The sequence below is a fragment of the Alternaria hordeiaustralica genome (genome assembly GCF_023758085.1).
Source record: "Alternaria hordeiaustralica strain BMP 2776 chromosome Unknown scaffold_1, whole genome shotgun sequence".
Classification (NCBI taxonomy): Eukaryota; Fungi; Ascomycota; class Dothideomycetes; order Pleosporales; family Pleosporaceae; genus Alternaria; species Alternaria hordeiaustralica.
This window is the reverse complement of record NW_026056773.1, coordinates 2,865,124-2,886,558: the sequence shown is the minus strand read 5'-3', so window position 1 is coordinate 2,886,558 and position 21,435 is coordinate 2,865,124. Positions and strand designations below refer to the sequence as shown.

Sequence of the window (21,435 nt, the reverse complement as noted above, 5' to 3'; positions counted from 1 at the left end):
CAGTACCAAGCATAGCCCGGTCGCTGTGTGGTGGCTTACTGTAGATTAAAGGAGCCTAGCTACCTAGGTTTTAAGCAGGTAGAGCCGCAGCCTCAAAACCATATCAAGAAGACGACAAGGTTCTCTCTTCGTGTCCATCCTTCAGGTCTCCTCATCTCACAATGACAGACCTCATCAATCTGTCAGCAAGATACGTCATCAAAACTGAACAGTTCGGGTCAGAAAACGCGCTCGCATCCACCCCAGACAATGACACCCTCGTTCTAGAGTCCATCTCAAGTGACACGACTCAGAGTCAGCTATGGTACTTCGAAGAGACCGAACTTGACGACTACTACCGCCTGCACACCGAAGACAAAGGCAACGGCAACTCTCTCAGCACGTATAATTACGAAGGAAGCCAGACAACAGATTTGCGTTTCCGCGCCAACGAAAACATAGATGCACAGTACTGGCGACTGGAAGTACAAGGCGACGGAAGTGTCAAAGTCAGCAATAGCCGCGCCGGCTCAGAGAGTTATCTCGATGTCGAAGATGGGAGCCTGAAGCCATTTCTCGCGCAAGGAGATTCGGGCAATGGGGAATGGACACTTAGCACTTTTGGCGCTGCTGCGGCTACACCCACTCCTACCGTCTCCACCTCCTCTGATGCTACGACCACACCGGCCGCAACGCCGTCTTGCACGTCAGAATGCACAGTAACTACGGATGTTGCTACCACCGATGGTTCAAAGTCTTCCGCGCTGAATAAGGGAGCAATAATAGGCATCGCGGTCGGTGGTGCAGCAGGGCTTTTGGCAATTATAGGAATTGCGGTTTGGCTGTGGAGGCGACGAAGGCGAGGACCGTCTCGTCCACGGAGTGTTCCCATGAGACAAGGCCACATACTTGGTTGAGGCTGACGAAAAGGAGAATTGGGTGTGATCATTTAGCGTACTTTGCGGTGCATAAGAGTCGTCCAGCTTGAGTATAATAGACCTTTGGTAGCATCTATGCATTTGATATCTATATCGGTAGAGCTCACATCTAGCCATGGCGTGATGCTGTTCATGTCTACCCTCGTCTCAAATTTCCCACCATGGTATAAAAAGAAGGATCATACAAGCTACGAAGCAAAAGAAGAAAAGCGCGGGCCCAAATCGTCCGCCGATAAAGCCGACCTCGCGTCCATGTCAGATAGAATACATAATCCGGTGGAAATCCCACCATGAACCGCAAGACAGCAGAACCTGTTGAAAGCGCAAATTATACCGTAGTCCCGCTAACCCAATGCTAGAAAAACGTGAAGAACGTGCAAAGAAAACATTGTACACAAATCGTGAATGGAATGAACGCAATTACAGCTGGTGTGCTGGTCTCATCCCAAGGTTTTCTAATCAATGGTAATGACGTCGTTTTTGGACTGCCCCGGACGACCTCCTGGACCGCCTCTACTTTGCTGTTGTTGCTGACGGCCGTTTGGCATCTGCTGTTGCGTGGGTCTGCCATTCGGAGGTTGGCTTCTCGGATGTTGCTGCATGTTCGGGTGCTGTTTCCCAGCTTGCGCCTGAGCCTGTCTTTGCTGCTGCTGGCGCGCTTGCTGCTGCTGTTGTTGCATCCTAGCCTGCTGCTGCTGGTTTCCCTGTTGGTTTCCGTTCGCCTGTGCAGGCGCCTGTCCTGGACCAGATCCCTGGTTCTGCGCTTGTTGCGGGGGCTTTTCAAGTGGTGGAGGTGCAACATAACCTCCTGCCATTTTACAACTCAAAACACACTCATCCAGCTTGAGTAGTGCTTCAGGGATCGCGTCCAAGTGCGCCACCATGCCGGTTCGGGTACCAAACCATCCTGAGCCCTTCCCACTGAAGAGTTCCTTCAGCTTGGCCTGTAAGTTGTCGAGACGCCTATGACCAGGTGCACGCTCGGGAGTTGGTAGATTTGTGGCTTGATTTGGAGGATCCTTTGGACGCAAGTTGTCTTCGATGAACCAGTACACCTGGTCATCTTTGGGCTGAAGGCGCACGTCGAAAGTGCAGACCGGATTGTCATAGGTGAGTCGGTATTTGAGGACGGAGTGAACATGAATTGCGGGGTTACTATAGTTGCCTGGAGATCGTTCCTCGACTTCGCGCAGGGCCTTGAAGAGGGGCCGGGTCGCGACGAGAGTCGTACAGAAGCGATCTAGGCCATCGACATCGCTGACCTCCGTGGTCGGGAAGGCAGGCAACCGATCGTTGGCGATCTCAGTAAGCAGATGGAGAATCCGATGGTGCGGATTGTCATGAGACAGCTCGATGGTAAGCTCCTTTTCAGCGCCAAAGTTGACAGTTGCAGAGTATGGCGATGGACCGTACTGGAACTGTACGCGCTGTAAGGAGGAGGACGAAAGCCGCATTTGACGCTTCTGAAGGGTACTGGCAAAGGTACGAAGACGGTTAACATCTCGCAATCGTGCTCGCAGCTCTCCTAGGATATCTTGCCCAAAGGGCGTGGCAAGAAGAATCCGGAAGTTGCCATCTTCTGAGAATTTGAAGGCGGTCTGTGGTGAAGCTGCCATGAGCTTATGCATGTCTGCAGCAACAGACTTGACCATTCTACCAACAGCCATGTGCCAGACGTCCTGACCCCCAACTTTCAAGCCTTCACATGTAATCTTGATGTCTGATTCAAGCCATGAGTCTTCGTCTGCTTGGGGCACAAGAAGGTCCGGAGTTTGCACATGCAGCACCCATCGACGGGGAACACAACCAGCTTCCACGAATGAGCCTGCTTGCCCTAACTCAGGTCGCAAACTGAAATTCTTCTTCTCCTTTTCTAGTTGGCGAGCTGTGACGCGGAACGACAGAAGCTGCACAGCGACCCTCTCCAGACTTGCCAAGGTGTTGCGGTTGATGGACAAGGAGCTTCCATCAGGTCTGTCCAACTTGATCTGCTCAGCGTATTCGAGGCTATTTCCACCAGATCCGATTTCAAAGATCCACCACGATTCGCCCGAAGAGTCGATTACCGCTGCCAATGCCCAGTTTGGTGTCCAGCCGCGAGGGCAATATAGCGTGGAAGAGATGACATCCAATTTGACAGCAGCCGACACTACCTGCTGTTTCAAAGCCTGTCTTGCGACCGATTGCCAGCCGAGTTGTTGTGCGTTCTTCTGAATCATACTGAGCAATGTGCCGGCTAGGACTTGCGTCATTACATGAGCAATCTGTGATGGCTCTCTGCCTTGGTTGAAAGCATTCTCCGCTCGCGCTGATAGTGCGCTAGCTGGTCGCAGGATGTAGTTACCAGTGACCGACTCTAGTGATAGGGTAACTGATGTAGATTTCGTACCCAGCGATGCGTTGAGTGTAGAGTCTGCAGGTTCGGTCTCGGAAAGATGTGCGTTCGCCGTCACTCCAGACTTGAAACTCTCCTTTGTGGATCGCAAGATATCACTCGTGTGGCGTGCGATGACTTGCTTGATAACGCGTTCCATGGAGAGATCCTTCCAGTCAAAATGGAACTTGACATCTTTCACTTCTTTGCCCTGGCGGAACCAGCGCGTTGTCAGCGACGGTATGGGAGGCCCTCTCCACGAAACCTTGCCGTTCTTTGGTTTGTTGTTCGATACGCCAATCTCAATCCAATTCTTTTTTCCAGGCTTATCAGTCCAATAAGACACGACGAGCAAGCGATGCACAGGCTCAACCTTGAGAGATCCAGCCCAGCCGCTTCGAACGAGATTAACAGCCTGCGATCGAAGCACTGAGATCTTGTGCGTTAGAACGAAGTTGTTCAGGAAGTCGAAAAGGCCGGTCAGACCCTTCTCCTTTAGAACTACGTCGGCCTGCAGCTTGAGTTGCATGAAGAAACGGCTACCGACGGTAATGGTAGGTGCAGGAGTGAACAACAACCGGAGATCGATGAGAAACCACTGTTCTGAAGCATCCTCTACAAAAGACATGACGTCAAATTCCAGCTCATTAGCAACAACAAAAGTTGCGCGTCCAGAGTGCACACGCCAGTCTTGGAGGTGTCGTGGGAGGCTTTCGTGTACGTTGAGGCGTATGGAGAGAGAGGTGTTCATGTACCGAAGGAGTTTGAGGGCCTGCTCAGCAGAGATAGGCTCAGGCGGTATGTAGCCCAGGCTCGGCATCCATGACGCTTTCCCTGTCGATAGCACTTCCAGGGCGGTCGCAACGTCCGGATTGTTTTCTCTGGCATTGTTGGACAGAATCTTAATCTTTTCCAGTTTGTAGTCGGCAGCATCCATATGCGCTGCCTGGGTACTCGCGTGGGCCAGCAAGTCAATGAGTTTTGATATGTCAACGGAAGCTTTCTTTCCCCACTCGGTGAGGACTAGCAGCTTGATGAATTTAGCCCGTTGCTCCTGCGCGAATTGAAGCACAACCAGCTTTTTACGCTTGTTCGCCTCTGCATTCACTTGTGCATTTGCCGCGCCAAGGCCATTGGGAAGAGCGCCGTTTGACACTGGCGCTATCTGAATGGCGGCCATGTTCTTCAGGACTTCCTCCAATTCATTGTAAGATTCCTGGGATATCCGTAACAGCAGTGTTGACAGGGACATGTACTGCTCGGGGCCGATATGAGCGATCTCCGGGGGCAGATCCGAGTATTGTTCGAGCGTGGGACCGGCCGTTGCTGCGACTGCCATGGATGCGCCGTTGGTGCTGGTTTCGCGCGAAGGACCCCCATTAACAGCAGGTCCCCCTGCCGGCGTGTCACTTCGCGCGCCATTGAGTCCGCCATTGGTCAGATCCCCGTTGTGGCTGCGCTTCCTGTTTTCTGCATCTCGTGAAGCCGTCGCTGAGTCGGGCCCGGTGTGGTTCATGGTGAGAATGCCTGGCATACTACGTTGTCCTCCGTCCCGCGGCCTGGGGCGCCGTCTGCGCACCCGTTTTGCGCGCGTCTATAGCTTTCTTGAAGTGTGTGGTCGCGCTTTTTCCTTGGTGTTTTCGCGAGAATGTCAACCGCGCGGTGTTTGAATCGTGATCGAGGCTGCGTGCAGAGGGCTGGCGGTGGAGTCGGCGGTGAAATGCGCAGGTTAGGAGTGAGGCGCGCTCATTAAAGCAGATGCTTTGGCGTAAGAATGGAAGCGCCGAGATAGCACGAGGCGCAGTGAGTGTTGAAAGGGCGCTGGTCGAATGCAGCAGGTGAAAGAAAGCGAGGTCGGGGCGCTGCCGACTAGCGCATCGTCGACTGTGAATGCTGCAAAACGTCGTGATGGCAGTCGCGGTCGTAGAGCGGTGGGAATTAGTCCGGAGTGGCCGTGGATGGGGTGCGCGCGACGTGGGCGGGTGGAGTGGTTGCAGCGATGAGGTCGTTGAAACATCAGCAGCCTCTCGTACCGACGACGGGAGGGAGGGCGCGGATTGGGTTTAGCGCCTTGGCTCTCGCTCCACCCATGCACGCTCATGATGGAGCCCTGCATCTCCGCCAGACACACTGAGGTCGCGTCAGCAACCGAGTCAAGGTTGAGGGCCCAGCTTGTCTATGATGTGCGTCAACGACACTGCATACCTCGTCGCGCGAATGCGATATACCTAGCCACTTTAATCGCTAGTACGTTCAGTCATTCACCGCATTGCTGTCCGCGGCTCGGCGAGCTTGCGGCTGCGGCGGCCAGTAGTCTATCTAGATGCGAGCTTGAGCGCAAGCGCCTTGTCCAATGTCTTTCTCGGATAAGCCTCTACTGCAAGTAGACGCTTTATCAGATGTTCACAGGTCATGCCCATGGGATCATCCGCTGCCACCCCAACAACTCCACATCTCTCCCCAGCTTGGGCCTGACCTCAGCGTGCCCACTAGAAGTTGCCCTCCGACCTGAATAGCAGCCCGGTCAGCTGTCGCATTTATCCCTCGATCCTTCATCATGTCTCAGTTGCGGTGACGCATTTCCGTTGATTAGCGCAGGACCCTGTTTTGCGGACGACTGCTTCCAATCGCTCGATGTCACCTCGCGCGCCCGAGCTCCCGCCCTATGAGCGCCCGACCATTGCGCGCAATGCATCCTCACAGTCCAAAGTTTCGGTGCCGTCCATATCGCAGTCCAACGAGGCAGACGATGAGCAGAGCCTCTCTTCCGACCAGAGCCTCGACATGGAGTCCCACGACTCGCAGCCCCACTACGAGGGCGAAGACACCCGGTTGACCAGCGACAAGGAGCTCCGCGGCTTTTACATGTATGGATGGGCTGCCGAGGTACTTCATCCTTCCTTCCTACTACCGTCCCAATCTGCTTCAGGCCTTTGCAAGCTTGCTTCAACATCGCAAAGCTGTGCGCGTGTCTCTCTCGTGATGCTGCTTCTGACGCGCCTCGTCAAGCTTCCAAGGTTACAAACTACGCGAGCACCGACACTAACCACCCCAGGTCTTTGTTGTTTGCGGTATCGGATCTTTTATACCTGTAACGCTCGAGCAACTCGCGCGCGAGAATGGCGTCTTGTTATCCGATCCTTCCACACCGTGCAAAGCCACGAAGCCTACCGTCCATCCAGGCCCATCATTCTCCACCAACGCCGTAGAAGCTCTATTCAAACCGAATCCTGAAAAGGGACAATGCGTCGTTCATATCCTCGGTATCGAGATCAATACTGCGAGCTTCGCCATGTACACTTTCAGCATATCGGTCCTCATACAAGCTCTGCTGATCATTAGCATGAGCGGCGCAGCGGATCATGGGAGGTTCAGGAAGACCTTCCTCCTATGGTTCGCATTTATTGGAAGCATCGCGACCATGCTTTTCCTACCAGTGGTACCCAAGGTGTACCTGCTAGGCGCAGTGCTGGCAATCATTTCAAATACATGCTTTGGTGCCAGCTTCGTACTATTGAACAGCTTCCTCCCGCTAATGGTGCGCTTCCACCCTACAGTCAAGTACGCCGACTCCATCGCCGACGAATCGTACGCAGACGAGGAAGACGAGGCGGAGACAGAAGAAGACGACGAGAGAGGAGGTGAAACTCCAACGCAGGAGAATATTATACGAGGAGCGCAATACGCAAACCAGCTTGGACAAAGAGAAGGCCTCCTTGACGAAGTCGCTGATGCGACAACCGCACTGTTGCCGAGTAACCTTTCAGCCGCCGATCTGACCATCCCGAGGGCAAGAAGCAGGTCCGCTCCTTCAGTGGAACTCGCTCTTGCAACCAAGATCTCGTCCTACGGCATCGCGATCGGTTACATTGCTGCTTTGCTTGTGCAGACTATCGGTATTCTCATCGTCATCGCGTTCCAATCTTCCAACTTTGGCCTCCGCCTGGTCCTCTTCGTCATCGGCGCGTGGTGGTTTGTCTTCACACTACCGACAGCGCGCTGGCTGCGTCCCCGTCCAGGACCGCCTCTGCATATCGGTGCGCAAACCTCCAACTTTGGCACTGCCCTCGCGTACTTTGCATACTCGTGGAAATCCCTTGGCCGTACAGCGACCCACGCGCGACATCTCAAGGATGTACTACTCTTCCTCGCAGCGTGGTTCCTACTTTCAGACAGCATTGCCACTGTATCCGGTACAGCAGTGCTCTTCGCAAAGACAACGCTAGGCATGTCGTACGCCATGCTCGCCCTAATAAATGTCATCGCAACAGTCTTCGGCGTTCTGGGCGCCTTCCTGTGGTCACGGCTGTCTGCTTTCTTCCGCCTGTCGCCAACACAAACAATCCTACTCTGCATCATGCTCTTTGAAGTAATTCCAATATACGGCCTTCTAGGGTATATACCAGCAGTCCAGCGCTTAGGATACCTGGGTTTGCAGCAGCAGTGGGAGATGTACCCTCTAGGTGCAGTCTACGGCTTTGTCCTTGGCGGTCTCAGCAGTTACTGCCGTGCTCTATTCGGCGAACTCATCCCTCCTGGCTACGAAGCCGCTTTCTACGCTTTATACGCCATTACGGATAAAGGCAGCAGTGTCTTTGGTCCTGCTATCGTAGGCGCCATCACTGATGCTTATGGCGAGATTAGACCGGTAAGTCTGCTCAACACTTCAGAATTTCATCCCTCATACTAATTTCAACTACAGGCTTTCTGGTTCCTAGCCATCTTAGTCGGCCTCCCCTTCCCCATCATGATGCTCGTCAACGTAGACCGCGGCCGCACCGAAGGCGCCGCCCTTGCCAAAACCCTCGAAGAATTGGCGCGTGCTCAGGATCCCAGCCACATCGACGCCGACGATAATCTGTCGCAGGAGATCAGAGATGACCTCCGTAGCTCGTTTTCCTATCAGCGCTCTTGAGTTGTCGAATTACCCGCATCATGATGCCGTTTGCGTTCTGTCACGTTGCATTGGGATGTTGTTTGCGCAGTCTTGGTAGCTCTGTAGGCTCGCCAGCTGGCCTGGCAGGCTATGTTTCGTGCAATTCATGCATTGGTGTCTGCACTGCATTGTAAAGGCGCTTGTTTGCCATTGGGATCTAACCTCTCATCTCTTGTTCGCTTTTTGGTTCGCATCATTGCGGGTTTGCCAGAGTGGCGTTGGAGGCGTTTTAGCTACGTTCAAAGCACGATGTGAATGATATATACGCAAGTTTTATACACTTTTGTATGTCTTCAAGTAGTTCGTGTCTTGAGCCTGAACTATCTGACTTCACTACATCGTCCTGGTGTGCTCACATCTAACATCGTACAACATAGCCAGCACATGGTACCTAAGCATCGTTCACGCCACTCTGACAGCGCAGCAGACCCTCATCCATCGAGGTCGAACATCTCCCTCTGGTCCTCTCTCTCTTGCGGATCAGGAAAATTCTCCTTGATCTCTTTCCACATCTCCGTCACAATCTTCTGCCTCTTCTTTGCCACACGAATGCTCTTCTTCCACTCCTTCTCAATCGCTTCTCGCTCTGATGGGGTGACCTTGCAGAGTTAGCACAAACACGCATATACCACTTTGAGTACAATGAACCTACTTTCTTCGCCTTTCCTTTCTTCAGTCCATCAAGTCTAGACTCGATCCGCTCTTTCTCCGTCTCAAGAGTGTTGACATTGGCGACAAGATCTGCCGTGCTGAGCGTGGAGTTGAGACTGGACAAGGAGCCACGGAGATTCTTTGCGGCTGCGACAAGAGTGGTGGTTTGTGTGCGGAGATCGAGAATGGTTTCGTCGAGAGCGGCGAGCTGTTCAGTGGTGCATGCTTCGGCTGCGTTCTACAGGTGGGTCAGATCTGAGCAGATGCTGAGTAAGAGAAAGGATGGAATCATACCTGTAAAGCGTGGTATACGATTTGCTTGCCTGAAATTGTCAATTGATATGAATTGGAGACAGGCTCGGCCAAACTCACCAGCGGCACGCCCCTCAATTGCTTTCTGTTCGTGGAGGTCTTTCAGAATCTTTGCCGCAGACGCTGCCCTGAATCAGTCGTTGTTGGATAAGAGTGAAAGGTCAACGAACCTTTTGTGACCTTGTTGTGTAGATTCGCCGAAACATCGATAGCCGAGTATGGGCGGTTTTGCTTGCCTGCGACCAATTAGTCTTTGAGTACATGGTGCGGTGCGAATATTGAGCTCTCAGATGTGAGGTGAAGTGAGTGACTCACGAAGATACTCCAACACCAGATCTGCGGCCTCGTTGGCTGTGGCCTTCTCTTCTGTTTTCTTGCGAGGTGCCATTTTCTGCTCCGGTAGCGATGGTGAGATAGATTGAAGGAAGAAAAACGCGTCGCTGGATGTGAGATGCGCCTATGTTGGGATGGCGCTAAGTCACGGGCACACTCCGGACGGAAGGAGCCATCCTCGACCCAGGCAGGTGGGGTGAGCATGCTAAGGGCAACTGAAGCAAATGGAATTGAGACTGTGACCATACACATACTCATGTAAATACTTGATTAGTTACTGCAGGCGCAGTGCCAGCCCGTTAATTAGTACTTCAGCCTCCACGTTCACCAAACTGTGTAGCCCAATCCTCAAATTCCTTCAGTCCTTGCTTGCTTACAGACGGTCTGATAGTCTGCAGACTAGCTACAAAGTCCTGATATTGTATCGGTCGTATTTGGTCCATCGTCATGGAAAGTAACTTCTCACCCAGCGAGCGCAAAGGGCCCATTGCAGCGTCTTTCGCGAGCGCCGTTATATCGGAACCCGAGAAACCTAGAAAGAGATTAGCATTGCGATTCAGGTCCTCAATGTTACGACATACCCTCAGTGAGCTTGACCAAACGATCCAGATCGCGGTCACTCAACTCATGTTTCTGGTGGCTCAATAGCGTCTGGACTTGTTGCTTCCGGACCCAATCTTCGGGCAGTGGGATATATTGCCTTCTTACAAACCTTCGTCTTGCTGCTTCATCGATCGCCCACGGCAGATTTGTTGCTGCAAGGACGAGAACCCTAGTTGCATCGCCCCTCTCTTTGTCCTTGTCCGTGACCGCGCTCCCGGCAGCTGCCTTTTGCAGATCGGACCACTGAATAAGGAACTCAGTTTTGATGCGTCGCGATGCTTCGTGCTCGCCGGATCCCGAACGCGACGAGAGGAGTGAGTCGATCTCGTCGACGAAGATGATTGATGGCGCCAGCATCTTTGCAAGCTGGAAAAGGGCGCGAACAAGCTTTTCTGACTCGCCCAGAAACTTCGACGTCAGACTACTAGCTGATATGGCGAAGAAAGTAGACTTTGACTCTGTAGCAACTGCCCTGGCCAACATCGTCTTTCCAGTTCCAGGGGGTCCAAACAAGAGCATGCCGCGTGCAGGTTCTCGCAGACCCATAAACAAGTCAGGCCTCAAGAACGGGTACACTACCGTCTCTTTCAGGGCGGATTTCGCAACTTCAAGTCCTGATACGTCGCTCCAGTGTACCTCATCTCCCTGTATCACGATCTCGTTTAATATCTGCTGTGCTGCTTGCTTATCGACGCCCCGTGGCAAATTCTTCATGATCTCATCCGTTTTGCGCTTCCATTCATCCGTCTCTTCTGGCTCCAGTTCCGCCTCAGAACTATCCGCGCCTGGGGTATCTGGTAGTTCTGCACGCATCGAATTGCCTCTAGCCCTGCCCTTCCGTACTGGAGGTGGCCTCTGCTTGAGCAAATCTCCGTCCTCTTCCAGTGATAAAGACTCAGGTGAGTCCTCCTGCTCTGAACTGCTTCGCGCTTGTGTGTCATTGCTCTTGGGTTTCGGTACAAGTCTCCTTGTCGTCGGATCCCACATCACTCCACCTCGCTCGCCCCCAGTGTCGCCGTACGAATGGGCTGCAGCAGACGCGGCAAGAGATCGAGGGTCCGGTGTGGGCTTGGGATACTCCTTTCGGTAAGATGGTAATGGTGTACTGGGCCCTTGCGCATTGTTCAGTCGACTCAAACCCACAGACTTTCGGGGTATTGCTGGCGCTGCTCGCTCGTTTGTAGCAGGTTTGACCGGCCCCGGATCAGTCTCACCACCAGGTGGTGGAACCGCATATGCGGTTGATGCTGACCCCTCGCCAGCTCTAAAGTAGAACGGTGCTTGTGCAGGCGGCGGTTGTGCTTCGGGTTTCGGAAAATAAGCACTCGGTCTCTCAGCAGCCGGCTTGTCGAGGGACGAGCGGGCGGAGGGTGTAAGAGAACTGGTCGATGGGTTCGGGGCCCCCAATGTCGGCCGAGTGGAGGATGCCGTCGCCTTGACACTCCACGCTTGGGTAGCCGCTTTTGAAGCATCCGGTCGACTTCTCAACGTGTTGGGCAACTTCGCCGAAGATGGCTTGCTCTCTCTCCCAGGTCTCAGTGTCCGTAGCATTCTGCCACTCTTCTCCGGGGATGGTGTACGTGTCTTTTTATCTCCCACTGGTCCTGGGGATAGCGTCGATGCGCTCCGAGTCTGGGTCAAGCTGTTGTCCCGTATGGAGCCAGTACCGGAGCTCTTCCGTGGCGCCATCGCCGGACGGTATGGCAATGCTGGCGGCCTTGAGAGATCTGTGTACTCTATGGGTGGTATAGATCCGGCTCCGAGCCATGATGTAGATGCGCTTGGATCGTTTTGCGATAGGGGCACGCCGTGGGGTGGTGGTGTGGGTGCATCGTTGTCTGACGAGAGCGAGGCAAGGCTCTCTTTCGACTCCTTGCGACTCTTTTTCAGCGCCTCCAACAGATCCACGCGCTCTTTACATTGCAGCTCCAACTGGCGTAGCGATTCGATCAGTGCCCTCTCTGTTTCGGACGCGGGGCGGTAGGTCGAGGGGTTGCGACGGGCGTTGTGGTAGTAGATGTGGTCAAGGGCGGTTTTCCATGATCGCAGCGCTTCTTTCTCGTTGTTCTAGATGCCTCTCTGTCAGTGATGCTGGGCACATGCGACACTTGGCGGGTGGTTGGGCACTGACCTGGCCCTCAAAGTAGACCGCAGTCGAGCAGGCTAGGAAAGCCTCGTCGTAGGCTTTCTGCGTCGTGTTGGCGCGCATAGCGGAAAACATGTATATGATGCGCCCAATTCACGCGGGGGGTGGCGTGGAGGACGGAATAGGTGTCTCGCGTCCAGTCTCGGGCTCGTGTTTGTAGATTCGTCGCCGGTCTTAGTTCGCGCGGGTGTGTGACGTAGGTAGCTGCGTTTCGCAACCGCGAAGGCTGAGCAGCGACGACCATGGAAGACGACTTGGTCCTCACGCATCCATGCATCCTCTACGCAACTGGGCACGCTCTCTCTCGCGCTATTACATCAGATCACAAGGTAATACTGTCAACCCAGGATACGCGTGCTCACACAGCCACGGGGAAGGCGCATGTGCAAGTGGGGCTGCTCTTCGCGCCCGGCTGTTATCGATTACGCACCTTGTTTGGGCTGAAGAGCGAAAATGTTCTTGGGTCTTGAGTGACGCCGACACTGAATTTGCTATATGATACAAGAATGCGCATGCCGTCGTGTGCTCGCATAACCAAGCATCCAGTACGCCGCCAGATCGGCTTCCACAAAAGCCTCTATGACTATACAATGGCAGTGAAGAAGCGTCGCGACGCAGCCCTATGCTCCTCCAGCGCGCCACACAATGCTAGACCTTGCCTTGGATGCCCAATACTGCCATGGTCGCTACTCTCCGCGACACTGCGTGTATATCGTTCCGTGGGTAATGCGCATATCGCGGAATCAGAGGGCTCTCGTAATGGTTCAAAAGAAGATCAGTCAAATAGTTGTCTCTCTGTTATATGGCCGTTGATGAGTTGGTGCTCCTCCGGATGAAGAAAGCCTTGGCCATCTCGTATGCGGACCTATGCAGTGTCAGATCAATACCGGTTGCGGTGTCCAAGCTCAAAACTTACCAGCAAATTGCCGTGCTTGGCATGGTGGTGATGATTCGGGGTTTCAGACCACGGAAGTATCCCCTGTATCCTTCCCTTTGATGGATAATTTTGGCTGCCTGGATTAGGCCGGAGACATTCTTCAATTCTGCGTCTCGAGCATTGCCGCGTGTTTGTAATAGCGTCTTGATGACATCGAGGGGAGTTGTGAGCCCCGCTGCAAATCCTCCGGCGATACCTCCGGCGAAGCAGTGCGTATAGGGGTCGTAGCGGCCGGTCGGGTTCATGACCTTGGACATCGATTCGTAGGCCATGAATTGGAGTGCGGTGAATGGCACCGTCATACACAGTGTAGTGGGGTATGAGACGTAGAATGCGCCCACGCCCTCAGTGCGGAGAACCTCTCGGGCGCATTGGGGAACGGACTTGTAGATGGAACCGTGCATTTGCATGCGTTGTTTTATGACTGCGAGATTCAGTAGGCGCGGAGCGAGGTCGTGGTGCGCGTCTTACCGTCAAAGGGGTTCATCAGCGCATCACTGGAGATGGTGGCCGCGGCACCGCTAGCAGCTGTTGATGATCAGTAGCTGCTCCCGCATTGGTGTGGTCGTGGTATTGCGCACCTGCCGCGAGAGGATGATGCTCGTGGCTCTCTCCTTCATTGCCTCCCAGGGCGTGCTTCGTAGCTTCGTACGATGCAAAGTAGACAGCGTGCGCGGGACCTGCATTCTGTCAGTTTTCCTTGCCGGTCTTGCTCGCCTGGCACTACCCACCTGCGCCCATTACCACGCTCGACAGTCCCCTCCACAGTGACCAGAAGCCCTCCGCTCTAGATATAGTGACCATGGCGTTCGAGATACCGCTGTACATGGCGCTCGGCGACGGGTTGACGATCTGCATGCGGGTCTGTCCGGAGTCAGCGCGCTGTCGGCAGTGCATGGAGAGCTTGGTGGGAAGCTGCGTACCTTGAGCAAGTCGACGGGGTACATCACCGAGTGTTCCTATCGTCGGGTCAGTCGGGATATATACACGGCGGCGACCTCGGAGACGTACCGCAACACCTGCGAATGCGCCCGCAAGCATGTTGGCGGTGAGGGAGAAGTTGGGCGGGAGCGCTTCATAACTGCGCGCAAGTCAGCGACGGGTGTATCTCATGTGCGGCAGTGCAATGGAGCTGTACTCGTGTTCTTCTTCGATAGGAACTGATGGCCGATCATTGGGGGCCATAAGTCGGCCGGCTACTGGCGCCGCGGATTCCAGGTTTGCGACTTGAGAGGGTTTTTGTTTTTGGGGTGGACGTAGAGCCTCCGCGCGTCGATGCAGAGGGGCGACTGTGGTGAGTGGGCAATGGTCTGAAATTGAAGTTGTTACTTTTGTTTGCAACTAACGGAAGCGCGAGATGACTTCAGCCGAACGCCGAGACGTCAGACCTAAATTCCGCCCGCGACTGGGTACTCTCGCTGAGTCGCTGCTATCTGCCCTTTGCGTACCCATGCCTCCACCAGCGATGCCGGAGCTTCCATGGCAAACCTGCGCATGCGCATCCCACTTGGTATGCCAGCGAAGTTTTCATCCTGAGGCTGTTTGCCATGGCGCACGGCACATTTTCGCGACGCCCTACCCAAATGCCCCGTAAATCGGTGACAGGTGCCCGCGGAGATCAAGTACATCATCAACGCGATAGCTAGACTCGGCCAAGGTGCCTCGGATGTGGGAGGGGGAAGGTGCTTGGTATATCTTATCTGATCATCTCCGCCCGCACCTCGAGCCCGCCACACACGTCTGGTCCGCTGCCACTCGTCTACACGTTGTTCGCAAAGCTTGAATTTGCTCACGATACCCCGCAAAGTCGGCAAGTCTCGATTAGCGCATCCAGACTCGCATGCTGAATAATGTCCGATCTTGGGATGGTTTGCATAGTGCATGCCCGAGCTTAACCTGCAAAGCTCGCTAGGTGCACTGAGCACAGTGTTTGATAACAAATGGACAACCGGCGAACTTTCGTCTCCACGCCGCCTTGCAAGCTGAATAATAGGGCAAGTCTACACACGGAAATTTGGACATCCGGAGCCATTTCTCGTAGATAGCTCACGGTGCCTTGGTCCGAGGCTATCCCATCCAGATTCGAGCAGAATGAGCAGCTATCGTACAGCCGGCTGCTGATCGTACAAGTACAATGAACGCGCGGTCTTCATGTGCTGCAACAAGCAATGCTATCCAGCCCCTCTGCCATGCCACGTTACGAGATGCCACGTCCGTGACCAGCTGGCGATGCCGTGATCCGGGATACCAGAGGTCCTTATATCTTGTTTGCGCATCAACACTCGCACCGCTTGTACCACCGGGGAAAGCTGACTACGTCCCTGATGTTAGATACACCAGCGAGGTAGCACAGGAGTCGATCGAACCCTAGACCAAAGCCTCCATGCGGTACACTGCCGTATCGGCGGAGATCCACATACCACTGCAGGGAGCCGTCTGATGCGTCGGTAGTGCTATCCGGCGCTTGTTGAAGACCGTGTTCGTCCATGGATTGCAAGAGTTCTGCTAGTCGATGTTCACGCATAGAGCCCCCGACCAGTTCACAGATCTCAGGTACAAGGAGATCGAAGCATGCGACGGTCGAGGTGGCCGGGTTGTCAGCTGTCGGGTCATTTGACGGCGCCATGTAAAAAGGCTTGATGTTACGTGGATAATCAGTGATGAATACGGGTCCACCGCGTCCCAAGCTCTCAGCCAAGAATCGTTCGTGCTCGGTCTGGAGACCATCTTCATGACCAGGTGCATACTCAAAATCCGCCTTGCCCTGAGCCACTGCGTCTTTAAGGTGTTGTATTGCGGCCGCATAGGTGGTTCGAGGCCATGGCCCCGCTACCAGCCCTTGCCACCGTTGTGCGAGGACAGTGTGCGACACGGATGTGCTCTCTTGGTCCTGGTCTCGTGCTCGTGCCTCGAGAAGTTCTTGACCTACAACCGACTCTTGTAATTTCAACGCAACGGAACGCAGCATATTTTCCACAACATCCATGACGACATTCACATCCTCTGTGAAAGCTAATTCTGCTTCCAGCATGTAGAACTCGCTAAGATGACGGGCTGTATCACTCTTCTCGGCTCGGAATGTTGGAGACAAGGCCCAGACCTTGTTTACTGACTGAGCTAAAGCCTCTAGGTGAAGCTGACTGGAGACCGTCAGATACTTGGGGGAACCGAAAAACATGTCTTCTTGCTTTTTGACCTGATTCGAGGAGCTTTTGTCTGCTGAAGAAGGTGCTCCAGGCGCCACAGTGAACACCTCTCCTGCGCCCTCGCAATCGGAGGAGGTGATGATTGGTGGATGGCACTGAATGAAGTCATGTTCCGCAAAGTAGTTGGTCACTTGTGCAGTGACTAGCGATCTCAGCCGCAAGAGAAGCGAGTTAATTGGTAGTCGACTTCGGAGATGTGGGAGTGTGCGCAAAAATTCGGGCGTTTGGTATTTCTTCTGGATTGGGTAGGTCTGGAATTAAGATTCAGATCAGACATCGGGCAGGACTCCGAGGCTCACTCATGTTGACTTACTGTGGCATCATTCTCTCCCAATATTCGCACGTGGTTGACTTGAAGTTCATGGGATTGGCCTTGGCCTGGTGAGGGTGTCCACTTTCCCGTGACTGTCACTGCAGTGCCCGTGGAGAGTCTGATAGTACAGCATGTCAGTACTTACAGAGTGTTCTAAAGGGAGTTACTGACCCTTCTGCTAGTTGAGGAGGCAGGACGGCCTGGACTGTTTGCAAAGTCGAGCCGTCGCCTATAGCAGCGAATGCGATGCGTTTTTGCTTGCGCACCGTCCGTACATAGCCGTTTATCGTTAGTGCCTCGTTGTCCTGTGCACTCTGCTGAGACGAACTGGCCGATTGAGTTGGCCTTAGCAGCTCAGCAATAGTGTTTGGACAGAAGGTGGAACTGCAGCGGGGACGGCATAGTGATAGTGCATGTGCGCAAGGTAGAGCGGTTCCCCGGTTTCGGAATAGGTGCTGGGGACGGACAACGCTCCTCCGAACAGGCAGGAGCCAATTCATTTACGCGTCGGCAAATTTCGATCGGCCAGGAGCTGCGCAGTGTAGCATAGAAACAGCACTCTCTATCACACGTGCGGGTTGATGTCTGCGAAACCTTGGAAAAAAACGAAGGACGCTTGGACCTTACGCTAGGATCGCGAAGGCCTCGCCCGTGCCGTTCCTGTGGCTCGTTGATCTCGACTGTAACACTTCAGCCATGGCTGAAACATTATGTGCTGCAAGGACCGACCATGTCCTTTCACGAGATTTGAGGCCCATGAGCATAGCGCCGATGGCCTTAGGAGCCTGTGGTCTTGGTGTTCTTCTTGGTCGTTCCCTTGACCATCATTGGGTGGGTCAGCTTCCTCCTCCCCTCCACCGCCAGTAAGCACACCAAGGGCCTGTTTAGTGATTGTCGTACAAATATTAATATAGAAAAAATATAATTAAACCCTAAAACATAATTTATTAGTATTCTACTGCCTTTATATCTTTTTATATAATAATTAAGAAACAAGTTTATAGAACAAATATTCTACTACTATAGCTTAATAGAATATTTAGCGCATCTTACTACTATAGCTTAATAGAATATTTAGTGTATCTTACTACTATAGTATAATAGAATATTTATAGTACATTCTACTACTATAGTATTTATAGTATACTTAAAGCATTCTACTACTATAGTATAATAGAATATCTAGTGTATTTTACTACTACAGTATTTGTAGTATACGTAAAGCATTCTACTACTATAGTATAATAAGAGTATTCTACTACTACTTACCTATTCTAAGTTTATAAGTATTCTACTACTACTTACCTACTTTAAGTTTATAAGTATTCTACTACTATAGTATAATAAAAGTATTCTACTACTACTTACCTATTCTAAGTTTATAAGTATTCTACTACTACTTACTTATTCTAAGTTTATAAGCATTCTACTACTATAGTATAATAAAAGTATTCTACTACTATAGTATAATAAGAGTATTCTACTACTATAGTATAATAAAAGTATTCTACTGCTATAGTATAATAAAAGTATTCTACTACTACTTACCTATTCTAAGTTTATAAGTATTCTACTACTATAGTATAATAAAAGTATTCTACTACTACTTATAAGCCTAAGCCTTCTTATATTCTACTACTACTTACCTATTCTAAGTTTATAAGTATTCTACTACTACTTACCTACTCTAAGTTTATAAGTATTCTACTACTACTTATAAGCTCTTAAGGCTTTTATATATTATACTACTATAGACTTATTATAAGTAAAAAAAAGATAGTAATAAGTAAGACTTAAACTTAAATATAAAAAAAAATAGTAACTTTGTATATAAGAAATTACCTACCTAGTAGTTAAGTAAGTATCTTAGTTAAGAGCTAGAGGTTACTAGACTAGTAAAAAACTAATATACTAAATAGTAGTACTATATTAGGCTATTATTAATAGAGAATAATTAGATTTAAGGCTTTATATAGTACGTAAGTATAAGAAAGCTAGTAAAAATATAAAGTTATAATAAGTAGAAACTCTATATTAGTAGCTGTAACGCTAGCTTTACTAGTATAGTAATATAGTATATAGGTGTAGAAGGTAGATAATTAATAGAGGGTAAGAAGTAATAAGTAATAAGTAATAAGTAATAAATATATCTTTTTTAAAACTATAATCTTACTTATAGCTATTAAAACTTTAGTTTATAGTAATTCTATATTATATAATACTTTCTATATTAATAATAATAATAGCAGTAACTACCTTAAAATATCTACTTCTAACTCTTTTCTATTTAGCCTTTTATTTAGCGCTTTACATACTATAATTTTAGTACTACTACTATAATTTATTATATAGTAGTAATAGTAGTAATAGTAATAAAATAAGCTTTACTAAGGTAAGTTAAGGTTTAGTATAGTTTAAAAGCGTAGGTAAGTATAGCACTATTATTATTAGAGTTAGTAACTATATACTAATAGTAATATAGCCTACTTTAGAACTTTACTTAGTATACTTAGCGTATAGTAGCTATACTACTATTAATAATTACGCCTGCGCCTACGCCTATATCTATACTTATTATTTCTACTTCTATCTCTTCTACGTCTTTAGCGTATAATAATAATAATAATAATAATAAGAAAATAGAAGTTGCGCTAAGCTAAGTAGTAATTCTACTTACTCTTATAAGTAACCTTACGTAGTAGTAGTAAGAGTATAGTAGTAGAAGTTAAGTAGGTAGATAAGTAATAATAGATATAAAATAGCTTACTCTTTTTTTTTCTCTATAAAGTATAAGTAAGTAGTACTTATATAGTACTACTACTATAATGTATAGACATTTACTAGCTTTAGAGCGTTTAGCTTCTATATTCTATTCTAGCTATTTAGAGTACTACTTAAAGAAATAACTTAAGTATTAGATTAAAGTAGTGTTATAGATTAGAGTTTAAATACTAACTATAGTAAAAGAGTAGAGTTTAGTTAGTTAGAATTAAAGTTCTTACTATATACTTCTTTCTATATATACTATCTTATACTCTTACTACTTTCTAAACTTCTACTAGTAATTATTAATAGATAAGCTACTAGCTATATTCTAGAAAGAGAAATATAAGGCTAGTAGTCTTTTACTTCTTACTAATAGTAAAGAATTAGAGAAGCTAGATAACTAACTTAGAGTCTTTAGTAGAAGAGTTAGGTAAGAGAGGTATAGTATTAGGCTTCTCTACTTCTTACTAATAGAGAAGAATTAGATAAGCTAAGCTCTTTAGGCTAGCTTTTAATAAAGTATTAAATATAGTTTTAACTTTAATAAAAGCTATAGGCTAACTAAAGTATAATAGTATAGAAACTACTAGCCTAGACGTCTAGCTACTTTAGTATATAGTAGACGTTACTAGTAGTAACCTTTAAGTGCTAAGAGCTATTATAGCTAATAAGAAAGCTAGTAATATATTTAAAGTAGTACGCCTTTATAGATATATAGTACTTAAAGACTACTATCTAGAAGTTATATTCTTAGTATAGAGTTATAGAAGTATAAAGCACCTCTATAGTAGCTAGAGTAGTAGTAGTTCTAGAGGTAAGCCTAAGTTAAGACTATTAGCGTTAGTGTAGAGTTATAGAAGTATAAGACACTCTATAGTAGCTAAAGTAGTAGTAGTTCTAGAAGTAAGCCTAAGTTAACTTATTACTAGCTTCTTAAAGGCTTTAATACTATTATTAGTAATTATCTTATAGAAGTATAAAGCACCTTTATAGTAGTTCTAGAGGCAAGTCTAAGTTAACTTATTACTAGCTTCTTAAAGGCTTTAATACTATTATTAGTAATTATCTTATAAGTTAATAATAGTACTAATAACACTTTTACTAGAGAAAGTAGTAATAATAGAGTACTTATCTAATTTAGTAGTAGTGCCTTAGTATGCTACGTTTCTTATAGCTCTCTTGCTAAGAATATAGTATTTAGTATTAGTAATCTTAACTAGAGAGTAGTTAATTATAGAATATATAGTTTCTATAGAAGTATATATATTAAAGTTAGGTAGTATAGGCTTAAAAGAGGCCTAGAGGCTTATAGCTAGCGTGCTTAATAATAGCTTTATATAGTCTATAGTTATTTATAAAACACTAGTTATAGTAGATATATATAGTAAGGTTAATAATTATAAGAGAGTTAGTAATAAAAAAAAAGTAGTTAATAATAGCTTTAGCGGCGCAGTGTACAGGCTTAAGAGGCCTAGAGGCTTATAGCTAGTATTATTAATAATAATAATTATAAAAAAGTTAGTAATAAAGAGAAAGTAGTTAATAATAGCTTTAGTAGCGTAGCGTATAGACTTAAAAGGCTTAGAGACTTATAGCTAGCGTTGTTAATAATAATAATTATCTAGAAGTTACGTTCTTAGTGTAGAGATATAGAGGTAGAAGGTATCTTAGTAGTAGTAGTTCTAGAGGTAAGCTAGAGTTAAGGCTGTTTAAGAGCCTATAAAGTAGAAAGCGTAGTAAACTTAATAATATAATCTTTAATAACTCTACTAATACTAGTTATAGGTAGAAGCTAAATAATTAAGAATATAAGTATAGCTAGTTAGACTTTCTTCTTCTATATAAGACTATTAACCTAGATATAGAATCTAAGCTTTAGGTACTATATATTATTATTATAGTTTAAATACTATTAGTATATAATAATAGAGATATAGACGT

General features: G+C 48.8%; 6 protein-coding genes across 6 annotated transcripts; 2 read left to right on the top strand and 4 right to left on the bottom strand.

The window, feature by feature from the left end:
- Positions 1–161: 161 nt before the first annotated feature.
- Positions 162–896, top strand: J4E84_000899 (uncharacterized protein; the record flags this gene model as incomplete). The annotated part of the gene is made up of 1 exon (XM_049383534.1): positions 162–896. The coding sequence occupies one exon, from the start codon at positions 162–164 to the stop codon at positions 894–896; it is 735 nt and encodes a 244-aa protein (XP_049249052.1).
- A 476-nt stretch (positions 897–1,372) lies between these two features.
- On the bottom strand, positions 1,373–4,825 carry J4E84_000898 (uncharacterized protein; the record flags this gene model as incomplete). Its single annotated transcript, XM_049383533.1, has 1 exon — positions 1,373–4,825. The coding sequence occupies one exon, from the start codon at positions 4,823–4,825 to the stop codon at positions 1,373–1,375; it is 3,453 nt and encodes a 1,150-aa protein (XP_049249051.1).
- A 1,100-nt stretch (positions 4,826–5,925) lies between these two features.
- J4E84_000897 (uncharacterized protein) lies at positions 5,926–8,206 on the top strand (the record flags this gene model as incomplete). The annotated part of the gene is made up of 3 exons (XM_049383532.1): positions 5,926–6,177; positions 6,347–7,939; positions 7,994–8,206. The coding sequence occupies 3 exons, from the start codon at positions 5,926–5,928 to the stop codon at positions 8,204–8,206; spliced, it is 2,058 nt and encodes a 685-aa protein (XP_049249050.1).
- A 452-nt stretch (positions 8,207–8,658) lies between these two features.
- Positions 8,659–12,335, bottom strand: J4E84_000896 (uncharacterized protein; the record flags this gene model as incomplete). The annotated part of the gene is made up of 8 exons (XM_049383531.1): positions 8,659–8,826; positions 8,880–9,116; positions 9,173–9,201; positions 9,251–9,313; positions 9,361–9,426; positions 9,846–10,055; positions 10,105–12,193; positions 12,258–12,335. The coding sequence occupies 8 exons, from the start codon at positions 12,333–12,335 to the stop codon at positions 8,659–8,661; spliced, it is 2,940 nt and encodes a 979-aa protein (XP_049249049.1).
- Positions 12,336–13,070: 735 nt separating this feature from the next.
- On the bottom strand, positions 13,071–13,613 carry J4E84_000895 (uncharacterized protein; the record flags this gene model as incomplete). The annotated part of the gene is made up of 2 exons (XM_049383530.1): positions 13,071–13,137; positions 13,189–13,613. 2 exons carry the CDS (start codon positions 13,611–13,613, stop codon positions 13,071–13,073), a joined length of 492 nt encoding a protein of 163 aa, XP_049249048.1.
- Positions 13,614–15,484: 1,871 nt separating this feature from the next.
- J4E84_000894 (uncharacterized protein) lies at positions 15,485–16,736 on the bottom strand (the record flags this gene model as incomplete). Its single annotated transcript, XM_049383529.1, has 2 exons — positions 15,485–16,601; positions 16,729–16,736. 2 exons carry the CDS (start codon positions 16,734–16,736, stop codon positions 15,485–15,487), a joined length of 1,125 nt encoding a protein of 374 aa, XP_049249047.1.
- Positions 16,737–21,435: the final 4,699 nt, after the last annotated feature.